Source organism: Lathamus discolor, chromosome Z (genome assembly GCF_037157495.1).
Source record: "Lathamus discolor isolate bLatDis1 chromosome Z, bLatDis1.hap1, whole genome shotgun sequence".
NCBI classification, from domain to species: Eukaryota; Metazoa; Chordata; class Aves; order Psittaciformes; family Psittacidae; genus Lathamus; species Lathamus discolor.
Window position 1 is genome coordinate 60,000,105 of NC_088909.1, and position 18,831 is coordinate 60,018,935.

The 18,831-nt window shown below is 43.8% G+C and overlaps 1 protein-coding gene across 2 annotated transcripts in view; it reads right to left on the bottom strand.

The window, feature by feature from the left end:
• ABCA1 (ATP binding cassette subfamily A member 1) overlaps window positions 1-18,831 on the bottom strand; it is a 95,909-nt gene that overhangs the window by 44,931 nt on the left and 32,147 nt on the right. For both annotated transcript variants that reach the window (XM_065663419.1, XM_065663418.1), the window contains exons 7-8: window positions 4,828-4,949; window positions 2,731-2,922 (exon numbers count right to left, since the gene is read on the bottom strand). In XM_065663419.1, the coding sequence (XP_065519491.1) occupies window positions 2,731-2,922; window positions 4,828-4,949 (314 nt within the window). The remainder of the gene's footprint in view (window positions 1-2,730; window positions 2,923-4,827; window positions 4,950-18,831) is intronic.

An 18,831-nucleotide genomic window follows, 5' to 3' on the forward strand; every position in this document is an offset into this window, starting at 1 on the left:
CCTACAGAACTAAACTGAAGTCAGACAGAGAATCTGTGGCAGAGCTGGAAATCCTTGTAGAAAATTTTAATCAAAAGTCTTTCTTTGTATTAAATGTTCTATGGCACTCTGGGTAACACTCAAGCTGTTTTGGATAGAAATGATGAACAGGTATGTAAAAAAAAGTGTTTATTTTTTTGCCTTTCTTTTGAAAAGAAAACATCCTTAACAGTGCCGTGACATTTAGAGTTCGTGTATTTCACCATGAATACACTTTAATTTCCTTTTTCAAACTGTGCTCCATCTGTAATTTGCTAATAATTACTGTTTTGTTGTAAATTACCTAGAACACTTACGGCTTCCCTCAGGCTGCAAACACACATGCTGGCAGAAGCTGGTGCTGACATCAGGGTCTCAGCCCACACACACACGCGCGCCTTGACCACTGGGCTCAATCTTCCCTTCCCCTTCCCCTAATGTTTCAGCACAAATGTTTGTATAAGTACACAATCGGGTCAAGTCACTTCTAATCCAGATCAATTCCGTGATGTAATGTTCTGCTTCGTCTTGCAACAAAGGGGACAACAAATGGGAATGCAGAGGGGCAGGAACAAGCAGGTGAATGCTGGCCTGAGTCTTCTGGATTAAGACAGTTCAAGAAATTACAGCTGCTCTACTGCCTCAGTGGCAAAACCTCCTGTATTACTATTTAAGCCTTTGGTGCTGAATTTACACAGTTATTGCACACAGTTGCAAGTCCTTTTCACCCTAATTGTACTGACCTAATCATATTAAGATGCTGCCTCTTCATAAATCACAGAATGCTGCAGCCAGTGGAGCCCAGATCCTATTAAATGAGCAAAACAGAAAAGCCTCTGAATTGCTGTACACCTGGATTTGATTTGGTCCTTACTTTCACTCACCAAAATATGCCATACTGTGGAGTGTATGAAGGGGATTAAGGAAAAAAATTAAAAAGAATTTTCTGGGCAAATTGTTGGCACTGGTTTACAGGCTCTGTAGTAGATACGGTACATGCTATCTTCAGTGCGCATGTCCAAGATTTGACCCATAGTGCATTTAACGACAAACTATGTCAAAAGCCTCCTTTGTTCATGAACGAAAAGTTCCCTCTTTGTTGAAAGATGTTACTGCAGGTCAAGGCACTTCTTAGCTTTTAAAAACACTAAGTTACAAATGTGCTGGTCATGAGCCTAGATTTAAGTTATGCATTCTGTCTAGCTACATTGAAGCCAGTTAGGTTTCATTTCACTCACTGATGCATTACAGAAGCTTAACTAGAGGGTAGCCTGTGACATTTTTCTGAGGAGAACTGCGAACCTTTACGAGGTGTACAACACACAGCAGGTTTAGAACTGCTGGTTTCTGGACTCAGCCTTTTTTCCCTCTGAGCGCAAAATCATGAGCCAGCTTCTCAGAAGGCCCCCAGAATTGCACAATGTCTTAATCTACTTCGCTGTTGCCAAGTGGCACGGGGTGGCTCCTGTCTTCTTTCACCAACAATATAAACACAGATACACTCAGGACCTGCTTCTGTCATCTAAGTCGTAGGGATTGCCACAAATGAAAAGAGCCAGACTGAGCTTCCAGAGAGCCCAGAAGACCAATACTGAGTTGTACTATTTTAGTTGTGGCTATTTTCACCTCTTCACACCCAAAAATTCTAGCATCTCTGAATGATTTAAAGTAAATGTGTGCATCTAGCTGAACACAAGAAACTGCTTGTAAACATTCCTTTTCAATCAGCCCATCTTTGTTATGGGGACAATTTTAGCACTGTTACCTCATCTCTTAACGCTTATGATTATCTTGCTCTTCCAGCAGGAAAGAAAAAATACAGACGGAGGACACGTGGAAGACAGAAGATGAGCTGTGGAGAGAAGTAACTGACCACTATGTACTGCACAGAAGAGTAATATGATTCCAGTATTTGATAATGACCCTCTTTGACTGGGGACAAAGCCAAGCATGTGGTACATGACTTTCTGTCCTGAAAGGCTCATCAAATCTGGAAACTCACACAGCCGAAGTGTTTATTTCTTCCACAGCAGACAATAGAGTGTTTGTTTTAGAGGGTAACAGAGTGGGTTCTGTGGTCCCTTCTTCTCTACTGACATTTCCAGCATTAACTTCCTCAAACTTTTGTATTTTACCAGATATTGCGGACATATAACAAAGCATCACTGGGGTTTCCTAGATAAACAGCTAAATCTGCTCCAGTCACCCCTAAATAACGTATTTTCACGAAGTTCAATGAATTATTGCTCCAAAACCCATTAAATTGGTCAATCCTTGAAACAGGACTTCAGAACTTCAGCCTTCTTTTTACGAATTGAATATACTCAAAGATTGCGGCTAAAAATTTCTGCACTCAGTGGACCCATCATAAGGGCAGGGGGCTCATTCCAGCCAAGACTCAACATCTGACCAAAACACAGGCACAGCCAAGAGGCTGTTTGTTGCTACTCAGCATAAATATGTTTCTTGACAAACTGAATTGCAGACCACATACATTTATGCTCTGCAAGTACTATACTGCAACAGGAAGGATAGGAATGACAGGAAGGAGCAATGTTGTTCATGCTCCAGTGATAAAGACAATCTTTCTTCTCTCTTACTGGCAATGAACAGTTCACTCTGGAAATGCAGGGATGGATTCCTAGACTGAAAGCTCTAGAAAATGTCACTGTGTCAAGAATAGCTCCTCACAGGTGGGACACATGGACTCACCTGAAGGGGCTTCAGAGGATTCAGGTTAGCACGGAAGGCTTGTTCAGCTGCATGGAGTTTTTCCTTTGGCAAGGTGCAAATGTAGGCTTCAGAGTCCATGGCCACCATCTGATTTTGGATTGTAAGAAATTCAGACAGTGCTGATCTATTACAGAGATCTTGCAGTCGCATTCGGTAACCGGATAAGAAGACCTGGAAAAGTGGAGAAATCATGTAAGTCTCCCTTTGTGTAAGATCCATAGCACAAAATTGGTTATCTCCTAGGAAAAACTAACCATTCATAACATTTCCAGATAAAGGTAAGAGGGCATTCTTCCCTACAGGTTGTGCAGCCCTGACCCATGCACAACTCAATTCCAAGAAAAAAGATGTTTCCCTGCTGGGTATACAGGGGAGAAGTCCTGGGGGGAGGCGGGTCTGTCTCCACTTCTCTACAAACCTGCACACAGCAGCAGTGATTCTGTTCTTCACAACAGCCATTTCCTCCAACCAAGGGTACAGACATTGCCTAACTTTCAGTCTTCTGGGAACTGAGTCACAGAGACAAAGCAAGGCTTGTGACCAGACACACGTCTGGCAAATGTATGTGAAGGGCAAAAGACCTATGTCCAAACTCTGTAGATGTATCTGCCCGCCACATTTTCTGTGCTGTTCTGAATCAGGATCACCTTCTCCCTTCCTCTAAATTATCTCTTTACTCACTGCTGAGAGAAACATTTTGCAGTGTTTCAGGGCAGATAATGTACGGGTGGAAAAGGAAAAGAAAATAATTATATTTTTTTCATCTTAGAACTAAACAGGATCGATCTGCGTCTCAGAGGAGTTCACAGTTCCTGAAAAGCCTGAAAATTTTCTCATCTTTCAGAAACAAAAGGGCATCAACAGTCCAGGGTGGGGGGAAAAATGCACTATATTCAGAAAACAAGCAGATGGAACCGATAGGAGAAGGAAGAGATTTATAATGCAATGCTTGTGCAAACCTTTAACTTTAGTCTGCATCCATATGCCAAAAATAAGATGTTTCCATGCTGCAAACTCAGCTGAATAAATGAGATAGATAGCTCTCGTACCAAAAAGGCTGGCCTTTTGAAACAGTTTGGGTGAGGTTTTTTGCCAGCAGAGATACTATTGCTTTTGTAGCCATGCTAAGGGGTATTCCTATGGCTCTAGAATGATACTCAGGAGACCTGAGATAAGTCTAAAGCAGCTTCCCTGGGTGGACGTAAAGGAAACCAGTGTCTCCCAGTGTTTTGGTGATCACTGAGAAAAGTGAAGGTGAACAATCCTTCAACCATCCCCTGTGTCTGCCCACCTTCTTTACTCAGATTTTAAGCTCTTTTGGAGAAAAGCTCCTCTTTCCAAACACAGTGAGGTCCATAGCATGTGACCCTAGAACAAGGACCCTGCCTACTCCCTAAAACTGAAACACCCAGTCACACAAATCAATTCTCTGCAACCATTTCAAGTTATCTGAAACCTTGGTGTCTTCAGCATTTCAGTAGAACATATCTTTAACTTTTAGGATTAATTATCAAGCTACACTAAGCCAGATGGCTTGATAGAATTCACTGAAGAATGAGACAACATGTGCAAAGGGGGCAGCATCTGTAACTTCACGAAAATGAAGTCTGAAAGAACTATTTATCAACTCCACTTTAAAGAGAAGATCTAGTCTGGAGTTGGGTAGCAGAATGGATTTCCTCCTCCTTTCGCACATCACCTTTTGCACTGCCTTAAGGAAACTACAAGTTTTTAGAACACACGTTCCAAGCTTGACAATAGCAAACAGCCATCCCAAGGCAGGATCTTCACTGCCTATCTTTATGAAGGCCCTCATGAGAGCACTCACGAGCTTCATTTGCAATCAGTACTCAGTTGTACTACATAATATTCAAATGCATCCTTCCACACATGGGTCTCAGCATCCTTTTAAAGCTTATAACCACATAAGACATTAAATTAAAGGCAAGAGGGAAGTGAGAAGGTGGGATTAAATTTTCCTCTGTGTTTGGAGAACACCTAGCACATGAATGGGATGGAATTTCTTGGATGAAACAACAGACCAACATTATAGTAGTAGTTGAAAATGCTCTTTACCTGCTGGAGGCTGACATCTGCATTCAGTAGCACCTCCACTGCAGATGATGGCATGGACACATTATGATGGAGGAAGTCTGAGAACGTCTCGTTGTCAATCAGGAAATCCCGAAGTTTCAAGTCTGGAAAGCAACAAAACAAGCAACATTCTTGTCAGGCCAATGCTGAAAGGAAACTCATGTGAGAGCTCGGAACAGGAAAAGAAAGCTGACAAATGGGGGAGAGGGAACTACACAAACCATAGTACGAAGGGAAAAGAGGAGCTGCTGGCAAATTGCTCTGAAACTTGGAAGCTTTCAGAGATGTCAATCTGTGATGTCTGATCTCAATTAAAAAGACAAAGAACCTTTAAAAGCAACTCCTTTAGCATCATTACTTCAGCTCAGTTTGCACATACATATGCTGAAGCAACAAGGCACACTGAGCTGCTGCCCTACTCTTGGGTGAAACTTACTGCATCATTAGCACTGCACAAAGATTCAGCTTCACTTAATCCCTGTGTTGTTACCAAACATGGGACTGAGCTGGTGCATGGACCACTGAGGGATTTACTAGCCTGTATTTTATTATTAGTACATATACTCTACCATAAATTTCAAAGTCTGGCATATGCGGACACACAGATGTGATACAGAATTGCACAAAGGTCTAGAAAACAATCTTAGTTGGCAAAGTTTCTGCAAATGCTTTTTAATTACATATTCTTTTTCAAAAGCTTCGCCTTCTGAAGCCACTGGTGTTTCAGCTCTTGGCTTTGAAACGAATTTGTACCTCTGTCACAGCAGATCTGTACAGGTACATCTAAAAATTATAAGCCTGGATCTTAGGCAACTGACCTTCACACTGTTTTGGGTTAGGGAGAATTCTATCTGTACAATAAGGAAAGCAGCTCTGCCAGGAGGAGCTGAGAGAGCAAGTTTATAAGGGTGAAGATATCCAGGCCCAGACAAGTTCAGCCAGCTAGGTGTCACACTGCTTTTCCTACTCTAGGAAGGGAGGATGCCGCAGCCCTCAGCAAACAGTAGAAAACAATGAACCCTAAAGGGAAATAGTGCAAGGGAGCCCCGAGTGTTTGCACCTTCCCCTTCCTATAGGGAACAGCTGTAACAGAACATCTGTGTTTTTCCCCATTTCCATGTTTTTGGCTTAGCTCAGCGGGTGATAGCCTCCAGCAAGCCCAACCCTCATGTGAGAGCTGCTGGAGGAGCAGGGGTGCTGGCAGGGGTGCGGGTGCCACTTCTGCTTCTCGGGCTGCGCTTGGCCGAGCAGCCATCGATGGGAGGAAGCCACGCGCTCCGCTCTTGCGCACGAAGCACACGGGGTTACTGACGGTCATTGCTCCCTCATCCACATCTCCAGTTACAAATTCCCTCTTGCCTTTCTGTTCCACACAGAAAAAGTAAATCGCCCTCCTCTGCTGAGGCAACACGGAGGTTACTTCGGGACGAAAGTTCCTCCCTCGCCCTCCTCTCTCCTCCCACAGCAGGACCACTCAGCAGTATACTGCTTTTGCCCACCCCATGCAAATGCCCCACTGCACCCTGTTCACCAAAATGGATCACTATCCACTGGGATAAAGGCTGAGGAAAAGAGACAGCTCCCGCAGTAACATAAAAACGCCCTTTTCTTTCCAGCGGAGGCTGAAGCACCCCGCTTCACTGCAGCTGGAGGAAAAATTCCCCCCACCCTGATTCCTTGGTTACTTCCTAAATGCACTGAACTCCCTAAACACTTCTGCAGCTTGTTTATTTTTGGGTGAGATCATCAACAGTTCAGAAACTTAGATGGACAAAGGGGTGGCTGGCTGCAGGCACACTGGCATGCAGAGATCAGATGTTTGCAAGCTTTTTCATGTAATCTGTTCCCTTTTAAAATATTTTTCAAGCTCCTCTTAAAGGGCCACACATCTTTTTCAAAATGCAACCGAACAGTAATTCTGCTTTTCTGTTTCTTCATTGCTGCTTTGCTTTTGGGTTTGCCTAGGACTTTTTTGTTTGAGGGCTTGGTTTGGGGTATTATTGGTGTACGGAAGCAGGATTTTCTTGGTCGGGAACATATTCTGTAAGTAATTGCAGGAAAGCAGCCTGAGCTACACTGGGATTCCTGCTGACCTGTCTGTAATCACGACGGGGAGTAATAAAGAGCCTGTCATCTTCCAGGGCTGCAATTAACCAGCCCAGCATTAGCAGAGCATTTCTCACCTGCCTTTTTGTCATGCTGAGCATTTTCATACCTGCTCTGCAATAGAATTTGCTGAAAATCGAAGCTGCCTTCCAAGGCAACTCCTACAAATGTCCAAAGGAGTTTTCATCATCATTTGGGTGAAAACACAAAGGGAACAGAACATAAAGTCACCAAAACTGCCTGTGGGACAATGCTTGGCTTCCAGCCGGCTGGTCACAAACCCCTGCTCGCTGGTCATAACTGCTCAAGACCACGCATGGAATTTCTGTGAGACCAAGGGACTGAATCCCAACACCACAATCCCACTGCAGTGCTCTAAGCAAATAGCCAGCCTTTCTCACCATGCGTTCGTTACCCCATCTGGTCCTACTTCCAGCACTTGTGGCGCAGTGTCTTGTGCAATCCCTCTTAATGATGGAGGCATGCATAATGACTTGCACATGAAACCACAGAAAAGCACCAAACACTGCAATCAGCCTAAATTCCTGCCCTAGATACTTCAAAAAGACAAGAGTTAATAGAGGTTTCCTCTTGAAAGCAGCCATTTTCCTCCAAGAGTGCTTGCCACTAGGGCATAAGGAAATACAAGAGCTCTAGTTAAAAGAAGTCCTCCAAAAATAGAAAACAAAAGAAACAGGCAAGTCTCGAAGGCTAATATCAAGCTTACCTAATAATGCAAACATTTGGAATGGAAAAACACATTTTACAACCATAGGCCTACTACTGCAATATTTTCCTGCCGTAACAGCTCAGACACACTATCAAGTTACTCGAAATATGTGAGGCAAAATATGTCAGCTCAAATGTAATTTAACTCGTGCAACTTCTGTCACGCTTGAGACTGACCAAGAGCACAGGCAAACTATTGCAAGCCAGCTAGCACAGAACAATGTAGCTGCAGCATCCAGACAGCACATCAGAGAGATGGACTTTTGCTGACAAGGACATGCAGCCTCTCCTTCCCTCTCCCCTTCATGTTCAAGAGAAAACCAGGGGAGCTGCAGTCACGCAGGCTCCCCTCACCACCACATGAAACCTCAGGTTCCAGCAACAAAGACAAAGCCGAGGTTCAAATGCGGAGATGAACCTGAGGTCAAACTGAGCAACCATGCTCAGAGACGGTCAATGGGATGAACATCTGCAGAAGAAACACTGAGGTAACTTGTCCTTATGGTAGTCTACTTTCGCAGATGCAATCTCACAAGACCAACAGCAAGACATCATAATCAGAGGCTCTGCTTATAAGCCACGCAAATAACCCTCAATGCCAGCAGTCCCAGCAGGGTCTGAAATGCTTTTGTTCTACTGAGCTCCAGTTCAGGCCCTGGGCACAGCAAAGCAGGAGATAGTCCCCATCCCCATGAAACAAGCAGAGAAGTCCATTTCCCATACAGGGCAGGGGAGAAAGGTCCTCCCGATGGTCACATAAGGAAGTCTGAGCACAGCAGAGAGCTCCCAGAGCTGGAGGTCTTGTGCCTTAACCACAAAACCACCTTCCTCTCTCAAGTCACAGGTCAGGATTAGACAATCACACATGGCATAATTTCATGGACACTGACTTCATGAAAGCGCATCCATCCTTTGTGTCCACACAGCTCAAACCCACCTTGGGGGCTGAATTCTGGGCATGGAAACCAGACACAACCTTCAGATTGCAGAACATCTCCTACAGGACCAACACTCTGCTTTAAGTCTTTGTAAGATTTACATTTTCCTGACATCTGAACCTTTTCCAGCACCTTCGTGCCTGAGCACAGACTTAGGTCAATCATTCCCCGCTTGAGAATCAAATCATTGTGACAAATAATAAACAAATATAAAACCTACTCAAGATGCTGAAGACATCCACAAGAATTAACAAAAACAGAACCTCCATGCTTGCTACATTACTGGTTAAATCAAACAGCAAAACAAAAATTGTTCATTAAAAAAAATAGCAAGTCAGTGCTATGTGGGGGTCTCCATTCCATGGAGATCAGAACTGAAGCACTGACTGTGCAGTGCAGAAACTGTCCACAATCTGCATGTTCTCCACAGCCAGAGATTTTTTAGCATGCTCAGTCTAGAAACACATCCCCAGCGACTTTCACAAGCTCAGACTGTGGCTCAATGCAGGAAAAAGCAAAGGAAACCACAGCCAGGAACCAGTTTTAATTTTCTGTTCTCACTAAAGTATGACCATGACAGGTCTCACAGTAAGCAGTAACCATTTCCAGCAGCACTGGGAAGATCCACAGAAAAGTGGGACAAAAAAGCCTCTAAGGACAATTTACAAAGCAAGACTGTTCCCCTCAAACTTCTATTCTTTCTTGCTTCACTTAGAAGCACAGAGGGCTCATACCTTCCTCCAGAAACTTAATGGTGCAGTGTCTTTTAAAATTAAACAATAGGTTAGAAAGACAAAACCCCACGGAAATTGTGGCTATGGTTTTCATATCCTGAACACTGAAAATAAAAGGCATACCAGTGGCGTTTCAACATATCTCAGTCTACCATAGACTACAGAGCTCACCAGGTCTAACTTCAATATGTGGGGTTTCTGCCCAAAGGGTTTGTGCCCATAGTCTACAATAAATCAAAATTTCAGCCAGTTTAAAGCTAACAAGCTCAGTGAAAACAATGTGAAGTCAAATCTATTGTTTACTGACCAGCTTCACATGCCATAAGTTCCTACAAGGAACTGGGTGAAAGAAGGGGGAGAAGGGGATTCATGTCATAAGTTAATTCAGAAGCTAAGAGGAAAGCGGGGCATTCTGTCCTGTCTACAAACATGACTGTTTGTCTTTCACTCCCTCTTGATGGAATGAGCAAGTCAGAAAACAATTATGTTACTTTCTGTATATCCACTATAGTTGGAGGATTTACTAGCCTTTGGCTAAGCCTGTATTCCTCACAGGCAAGCATCAAGGCAAAAGAGAAGCTGGTGTTAAATTAATTATGAACTTTCTTTTCTCGTCACAGAGACTGCTTATAGAGCAACCCAATCATTTTCATTACAGCAGCATTAAGGCATCACAGCATCACAGCAAGCTGAAATAGTAACAGGACAGGGCATGAGAAGTTTTAGCTTCGTTCTTTAGAGTCAACAGGTTTCCACAAGTGCCTGAAGGAGGCAAGAGAGACAAGTGGGTTTCTAACACAATGGAGTTAGAGGTCTCCACCAGTTAACGGAAAGACCAAAGCTGGGAAGAGTGGCAAGGGAGCAAATAAGGCATCTTCTTCTCCCTGCACAAAGAGTTCACATTCATCACTTCCAGTTCCCCACTCAGGTAAAGCCATGCTTATGCAGCAGGGAAGGTGGGTGTGCAGCACTTCTGACACGGGCTCTCACATGAGAACAATAACTTGCACCAGTCTGATTGCACAGCTGGCTCTCAAGACTGTGCAACACCACTCCACAGCACCCAGGCATGACTGGAGGACAAGGTCAAGATGCTCCACGGTCATACAGGCATGCTTCATCCTGGGCATCACTAGTTCACTGGTCATACTCCCTGTAACAGGAGTTTTTGCGAGACAAAAGCAGATGAAGGGGCTGATTCATAGAATAGAATCAAGAATCAGATAGATTGGAAGAGACCTTTAAGATCATCAAATCAAACCCTTTACCCCAGGACTGCCAAGACCACATCCATGTCACTAAGGTCCTACACGATTTTTGAACACTTCCAGGGATGGTGATTCCACCACTGCCTTGAGCAGCCTGTTCCAATGCCTGAGCACTCTTTCGGTGAAGAAAGTTTTCCTAATATCCAATCTAAACCTCCCCTGGTGCAACTTGAGGCCATTACCTCTTGTCCTATCATTTGGTACTTGGGAGAAAAGACCGACCCCCACCTCACTACATCCTCCCTTCAGGTAGCTGTAGAGAGCGGTAAGGTCCTCCTGAGCCTTCTCTTCTCCAAACTCAACACCTCCAGGTTCCTCAGCCATTCCTCATCACACTCGTGCTCCAGGCCCTTCACCAGCTTCATTGCCCTTCTCTGGACCTGCTCCAGCTCATCATGTCTCTTTTGCAGTGAGGGGCCCAGACTGAACCCAGGATCTGAGGTGCAGCCTCACCAGTGCCGAGTGCAGGGGGATGCTCACTGCCCTGGCCCTGCTGGCCACAAGAAGCTGAGACTAAGAGCAGGAGATCTTGGCCTGTTACAGCATTGTACCCTACTGAGCCAATGACCCTGACCCGCAATGTGAAAAGCAAACCTTTCAGATAGGACAATACTGAACAAGGGCAAGACAGCAAATTTTCATCTGCCTTCATTATATTAATAACTTTGGACAACACATCTAGAAAACATGATTTATTTTTTTTGGGGGGGTGTGGAGGTGTTGGGGTTTTGGGGTTTATTTGTTTGTTTGCTTTTTTAAGAGCAATTACTATGCTTTTATTTTTCTTTTCCTGTAGGGCAGCCTTCCCCTATGTGTATTTCCACCTCCTGTGTGGTGAGAACAGCTCTCAAAGCTGCCTGCATCCCTACTGGAACTGGCAGGAGCTGAAACGGAAGAAGTTGGACAGCCATACCTAGGTTTGCTAACAAGAAATCAAACAGCTCAGCAGGCATGTTGTGCAGGATCTGCTGGTGTGAAAATACAAGCCTAATTTGCTCACAGTCTAAGTGCTGTTCCTTCTGCAGCCACGGCTTGACCTGTTTTTATGCTAGGCTACAGCTCTTTGCTCTCTGCTCTCTGCCTGCCTCTGCAGACATTAGATAAGAACACCCATTTAACCAGTGATCATCATCTTCGTGTATTTGCCACGCCAAATAGTGATGTGAGTAGAGGGAGGCAGCCTGCTGCTAGGATCTCTCCTGGGAGAAAGGGAAATGACTGACCCAGGCCTTCCCTCTCATCTTGGGACTGCAAACACCGGAACCATCTCCATTCCTCTACAAGTCATCATTTGTACTTGGAGGAGCTTTAAAAAACAGTGGCCAGCACAGCCACTCTTGGCAGAAAGCACAGCCAACACCTTATAGTGGTACAAACACAAAAGACCAGTCCTTGGTTAAGTTTCTCTGGGGGTCTGCTGGCTTCAAGGATGCAGAGCCCATTTAAACCTGCTGAGATCCCACCTCCAAACCGCCTGGAAAGTCAGCAGCGAACACAAGTCTCAGACCTCTCCCTGGGTAGTGCTTTAACTCCCACACACCATCAGGACCCTCTCCTGTATGACACACACAACAAACTCTGCATGAGAAAGCAAAGGCACAAGGCACCGACATGAAAGCCAGCGGCTGGTCACCCACTGCTTACAGAGCTTCGGTCTAGGAAGGGGCACACCCAACCACCTCCCTAGGCTCAGTGTAACACCATGATAGAGATATTCCCGTGTCTTCCCCGGCTGCAAGCCAAGTTCTGTTATCAGTACAGACAACTGTGAAATGCAGCTTGCCAATGGAAAAAAAAAAGGAAAAAAGAAAAAGAAAAAAAAGAAAAAATATTCTAACAGTGCAAAAAATGAAGCCATTTAAAAAGAAAACGTCCTAAGTATCTTCACTGTATTGCTTTAAGAAGCAAATGCCAAGCAGAGCTCCAAACTGCATTGCAGTTATAATTGGTTGAAAATTCTCCTGCTAATTTTCACAAAATAAGGATAAACTGCAAAATTCTTGGCCTTCAAATTGGCTTGTTAGCCACAAAGATGACATAACTCAGGTATGATCAGACACAATGCTTAATCACTGCAGCAAATTATTTTCAGGAGTGGTATACAGAACACGTTCAGGGCTGGTACAGGCTATGGAGAAGGTCTGTAAAGGTCAAACCCAGCTCAGAGAAAGAAAAGTGCTTCTGAAGAGGCAGAAAGTAAGGGTTTGCTGTTAAGACTGGATTTTGCCTGCGCTAGAAACATTATGCCCTCGCTAAAACACAGATTTTAGACGTTTCAAAACATCAACTCAGACACAGTAAGATACAGTGACAGAATTAATTGGAAGACAGACTGGAAAACAAATGCCATGGCCACATCCAGCCACATACCCCTATTCTAATGGCAAACACTGGTGTGAGCATACAAGGAATGACATTATGGTATTAAAAAGCATGAAGCTAAGCAGAAATTGAAAGTTTGAGTTGTGACCATGGAAAAACCTGTCCAGGATTCCTTGTACTTGAGCAAGTGACCTTAAATTCAGTGGAAATTCAAGTCACAGGAAAAAGCAGGGCTGGACATTTTAATCAAATGACCATTACTAACAGAAGGGTTTTCATGAGCTGGCGACGTGAGCTTGCATCTGGTATACTGCTGGCTCAAACGCAAACAGGAAACACCTATATCAGAACCATTTTAAGCCCCCAAACAAGCAGGCAGAATCATCCCAGCAGTACCATGCTACTCTAAACTTATCACAGCACCAGCTATCCAGTGTGAAAGGCTTCCCCCATGACACTGGTATGGGTAGTGATGAACCTCTAGCAAAATGGCAGGCAGAGCTGCCCAGGACCAAAGCACCCTGACTCCTGCACTTACTTGTTCTGCCTTACACACAACGTCTGATGAGAAAAACCCATCCCTTCCTTGGGTGTGAAGCCTTGCCCTGCCATGGCTCCCCTCCTCTCACTCGCACAAATTAAGGGAACTTCACATCTAACTTATTTTAGATATCAAGTCTGCAGTCAGCAGATCATGGTGGCTCTTGCTTCCCCTACATTCAGGAAGACCTTTCACTTCTGGATTTAGTGCCAAGTCTAATGCCCTTAATCTAGCACACAACAGCAGAAGCCACCTCCAGAGCAAAGGGTCAAACCAAGAGTTTAGGGCAACCTTTGCAACTGTTCAGCCCCTTCACTAGTATAAATCAGACTGTTGAGCAACACCACTTCAGAACAGTTAAAAAACTTTCCCAGTCTTTGGGAAACACTGAAAAGCAGATGCTCAGTAGATATGATTACCCAAAGTCATGTACAGTCTGGCCTAGAGATCACATCTCTTATACCCTCAGTGTGACAGCATACTGCTGTTCACATTGGGATGCTCCCAACAGTCCCTGCTTTAATAGTCTGAGGAGCTCATCCTTCTGGTTGGTATTCTTTTGGACCAGCAATATACTAACCATTCCTTCCATTCAGTAGTGACATAACTTGCTGGCTGAAAATACACCTTGGAGTACTGGTACCCATATCAGTGTCCACTGCATTTTACATAGAGGACAGAAATATTATTAGTAGACACAGAAAACATCAGTGCCTCTTGTTGCTTTAGGAACCTGATCCTCTGTACCAGCATCCCAAAGCAGTGCAAATACCCTAAAGAAAACTGAGCGTGCACTGCTGGGGTGGTCTTCTGAGTTATTTATATGGATGCATTGGTAAAATTCTTTGTACTTCCTTCAGGTAGCAGCAAGAGGAAACAAGAAAAGGAAGGAAAGAGGCCAGGTAGGTGAAGAAGCCTGGGGTCTTACAGGGCTACTCCATTGTGTTGATTTCTGATCTCTGGCTTTGCAGCGCACTGTCCCCCACCTGCTGGGTAGTGGGCAAGTATGTGAACGGAGCAGGGTAGTGGTATAGGTGTGCAGGCATAACTGACAGCTGCTGACCATGTCGTAACACAGCTGTGCCTTCGCTACAAGGAAAGTTGTTGGGACAACACAGTTCCATGTGTGGCTCTTTACATGTAGTCTCAAGTGGTAAAGCTGTTGGTGGGTTGTGGGTTTTTTCCCCCACTGTTCTGAAGTAGCATTTTGTTCAGTAGAAAACAGCTGCTGCTTTCCTAAGCAGCCAGTTGGCACAAGTCAGAACAAGCACTTAGACTTGAGATATTGCTATTTGCAGTAAGCTGTCTTTGTCCCATCAGCAAATCCCCTTCTGGCATACGTGTATGCTCAGGGAACCTCAGATATGGTCCTGTTATGTTTCAAATGCAATTGCTAAAATAGAAGAAAAACTACTCAGAGAAAGGACCCTCTGAGATAGTAATAGTTCGTACTTTTTAAGTTCTGACTGGCTACAGTCATGCAAAGCTGCCAGTGTCAAGCAAAAATGCATTTAAAGACTAACACAGGTAGCATTTGCCTCTGAAAAGGCAAGAAGAATAGAAAGGTTCAGGGAGGAGAAAAGAATAAAATAAAACAACAAAAGCCACAGGCAAGGATCTTTCTTTAAAATCCCTTAAAAGAGACCTTTAATGCACATCCTTTTGAACAAAGTCTAAATAGACAAGGAAGGAAACTGGCCATTTACAGAGGGTGTGTCACAGGTAAGACTGAAATCTCCTCCATATACACGGGATTAGTGCTGCACAGTCAGCATAAAAAAGATAAGGTGACATCTTCAGCTAATAGGTAAGCTGCATTCCACTGAATTTTCAAAGCTACACCAATTTTTCATTAACTATTTTATGCCACAGCATAAGTAATAAGTAGTTTTAACAATCTCAGTTAATTATTAACAGTTAATACATAAAAATATGGGGTTGAGTTGTTTTGGTTTTTTTCATTCTGCATTTTTTTCATTCAATTTCAATGGATTTTTCCAGAATTTTGGAAAGAAAAGCATATGCAAAGTATGATGTAAGCATGTAACCTGAACTAAAAATGCATCTGAAACAAGACATGACCACTTCCTGATAAAACATGGTAACACCAGAAAGAACCCTAGGGGTGGACATGAAGAATGCTGCAGGTTGTTGAAGCTGCAAATTGTAGCAACAAGTGGTAGAATATGCTGTTTGATTTTAGCCAGGAACCTGGCATTAACACTCACTTATTTTGCAACCAAAAATATTTAAATAAAACAGCATCTGTTTCGCATGAAAAAGGCTGCCTACAAAAATTGAACTTTAATGGATTAAAAAAAAACCCCGAAACTTTGAATCAACATCAACAATATTTCAAAACCATCACCTTTTATTGCACACTGATTACACTGAAAACTGCCACATCCTACTGTGTTTCAGAATGAGGGCTCCAGTTGCTTGGCAGCCATTGTTAATTTCTCAAGAGCGCTGTAAAAATTAGGTAGTGTTCATACTGCACAATGAAGACGAAAATGTATTGTTACTAGAGAAGGCTCCAGAGCTGAACATTAACTTGTCAAAGCTGAACATTAACTTAAGAGATACAGGAGGTCAGATCCAAATTAGGCAGTCTAGCCTTAGCACCAAGTTGGATAAAGGAGCGGACAGGGCTTTTTCCAGCCGTGGCAATTTCATAATCACCAGTCTCATGAGAGCTCAGCCCCATGGAAATCCCCCAAGAAAGTTGAACTTTTCACCGGATGACAGTGGTACACATTTCCTAGGGGACCGCTAGCACCAAGCTCAGTGTGAAGAGTCTCTATCCTGCTCTCACCCTGCCTCAGACTGTAGCTTAAACAAATCACGTGCAATCTTCCACAAATCAGGCAATTTGTTGAGAATGAGATCAGAAGTCATTGATAAAAAATCCAGAAATTGTGTCAGAGTGGAGAACAGCAAATAAATGCAAATTGGAGTTACACTGAGCTTAAATTTTCGGCAACATAATGCTGGTATTAGCAAGCTGTACTGACAAGGTTGCACACAAAAAGGAGGCAATAGGAGAGTGTGAAAAGTATAATTGCTTCCTTAACACCCTCAATTTTATTTGCTGGTTCAAAATAGAAGTCAGTGTTCACAGAACAGGCTGAAGAGCTTTAGGAGACTAAAGAAAGCACCCAGAAATTTTTAATACTGTCCTGCTTCTGCAGCAGATGCTAATATTCCTTATACAGTAACAAGCGCGTGAAGTAACTCTTGTGCTCTTTACCACTGTGCCTTTATCTATACAATTAACAGCAAGATAAGGTTGGTGCCTTTAAGGTACAGTGATTTGGTATCAGTTGGAATAGCTTTGTTGCTAATTGTAGATATGGGCCCTGCTGGCTTCCCAGCATGCAGGCAACCCCTTAGCTGGCATGAGGTCATAAAGTAACCAAATTGCCGGTGCAGCCGTTCACCAGTGCAGTCCAATGTCGACATGCTTGTGATCCTCCTCGTGTTTTTTGAATAGGGTTCATAGTCTTCTGCAACAGAATTCTCATAAATTCTCAACCTTCTGTCACCTAGTATAGTACAGACACTGCAGCAAGGCCAGATTTAACGTAACACTGCATGAGTGTTTTTCAATTCCACTTTCAAAGGGATTTCAGTCTTTCCCTCCCACATCCATACCTAGGATCCCAGCTGCCATAATTCTAAACCTGTCACTTTAAAAGCATCTCAGCAAAAAATAAAGTTCAGACCAAAACCAGGAAGTAAAGCCCAGTTCTGCAGAATCAGAAGACACATTACAGGCACTTCAGATGCACATTACACTCTATCTGTTTACCCACTTCAACCTCTAAGCAAAGTCATGCAATAACAATGCTATTACAGATAAAGAAACCTCTGAAAGTTCATGGACAGCCCCATGGGAAACAAATATGATTCTCCTGGTAGCACATTTAATGCTGCAGCAGACCTTTGTGACTAAACCTCTATCAACATAATTTTATTACTTCAATCTCACTTCTGGCTTTGAAGTATTAAGGAAAGCAGAAGTAGTCTTTACTGAAGGTGCTAACTATGCAAATGTGTAATTCAGCAAATATCATGCCACCTTACTAATAAAAGCAACACACAACCTGAGACCCACAGTGCCATAAGAAATCCCCTCTACCCTTGTATATCTCTTGACTACCAGCCTCTCAGTTTCAGTTTAGGACAATAAAAAATAATGGTCCCACTGGATTCCCACAGAGGCTGTGTCTGCTATCTGTAGTAAAAGACCTTTCAGGAATGTTTTGTAAAGGTTTTCCAGAAGATCTGCAGTCACCTGCACAACTTCCATTCACATACCAAAACAACCCTAAACCAAATCTAAGGAGTCTCAAGTCTGTGCCTGTTCAGTGACCAGTGATTAAAAAAATAATTAGGCAAATACAGGAAAATTGCCATGTGTACCTGGATCTCCTACCTGCCTGACCAACACGGCACACTACAAAACCCTTTGCACAATGCAAGTACCCAGTATCAGGAGCTTGTTCTACTTGCTCTGTCCCTGACAGATCACATCTGACCAAAGCATAAGTCACATGGGGCTTCTCTTCTTGGCTGGATGCTTTGGGCTGGGAGGCAGCATCAGCCAGGAGTGCCATAGGGAGTTCTGCCGAGGGCTAACACAAAGTGCTGAAAACCACGGAGTAAAGCAGCCTTCCTGCGCACCCCTACCAGACAAGATCTCTCTACCAATACCACAAGGCAGCATTTTTGGCAACATTTTCCCGGCCTCAAGGAACGAGAAGGACCTTGCGTGTCACTGTGGGGTGCTGCATCAGAGAGCCCAGCAGTATATTTATGTGCAGCCATACAATGGCAGGAATGCCACTCTGCAGCGCCTGGTGTCTGCAGGTGTTTCCGGGGGTGAAGGCCAACTGTACATATGGCTTATTAGTCCTCATTCTAGCCTGGCTGGTTTTTGCTAGGATCATTCCCTAGGCAAGTCAGGGAGGAAGCCGCCTTAATTAGGGAGAGGTAGGCAGATATAAGGATCCATTTGAATGTTTAGCTTGAAGGCATGGGGTCTTTTTTGTTAGGAAGACACTGAGGATGGAGTCAGCTGTCACCTTAACATCATCTAGGTAAAACATCCTGTTTTCCTGAGCACCCTGATAATCACACGGCAGCACACACAATGCCAGAAAGCCTCTTGCAAGGCTGCTCTTCAGCCTAAGCCCCTCATCATCCTTTATGTGTTAAATAAAAGTAGCACTATTAGCACTGACCAGAGAGGCTGCAAACTCCTTCAGTCCCAACATTTATCTGTACAGCAGGGCTCAACATCAGCAGAGAACGCTAGGTAGCTGGAGTTCCTTCTAAACCACAAG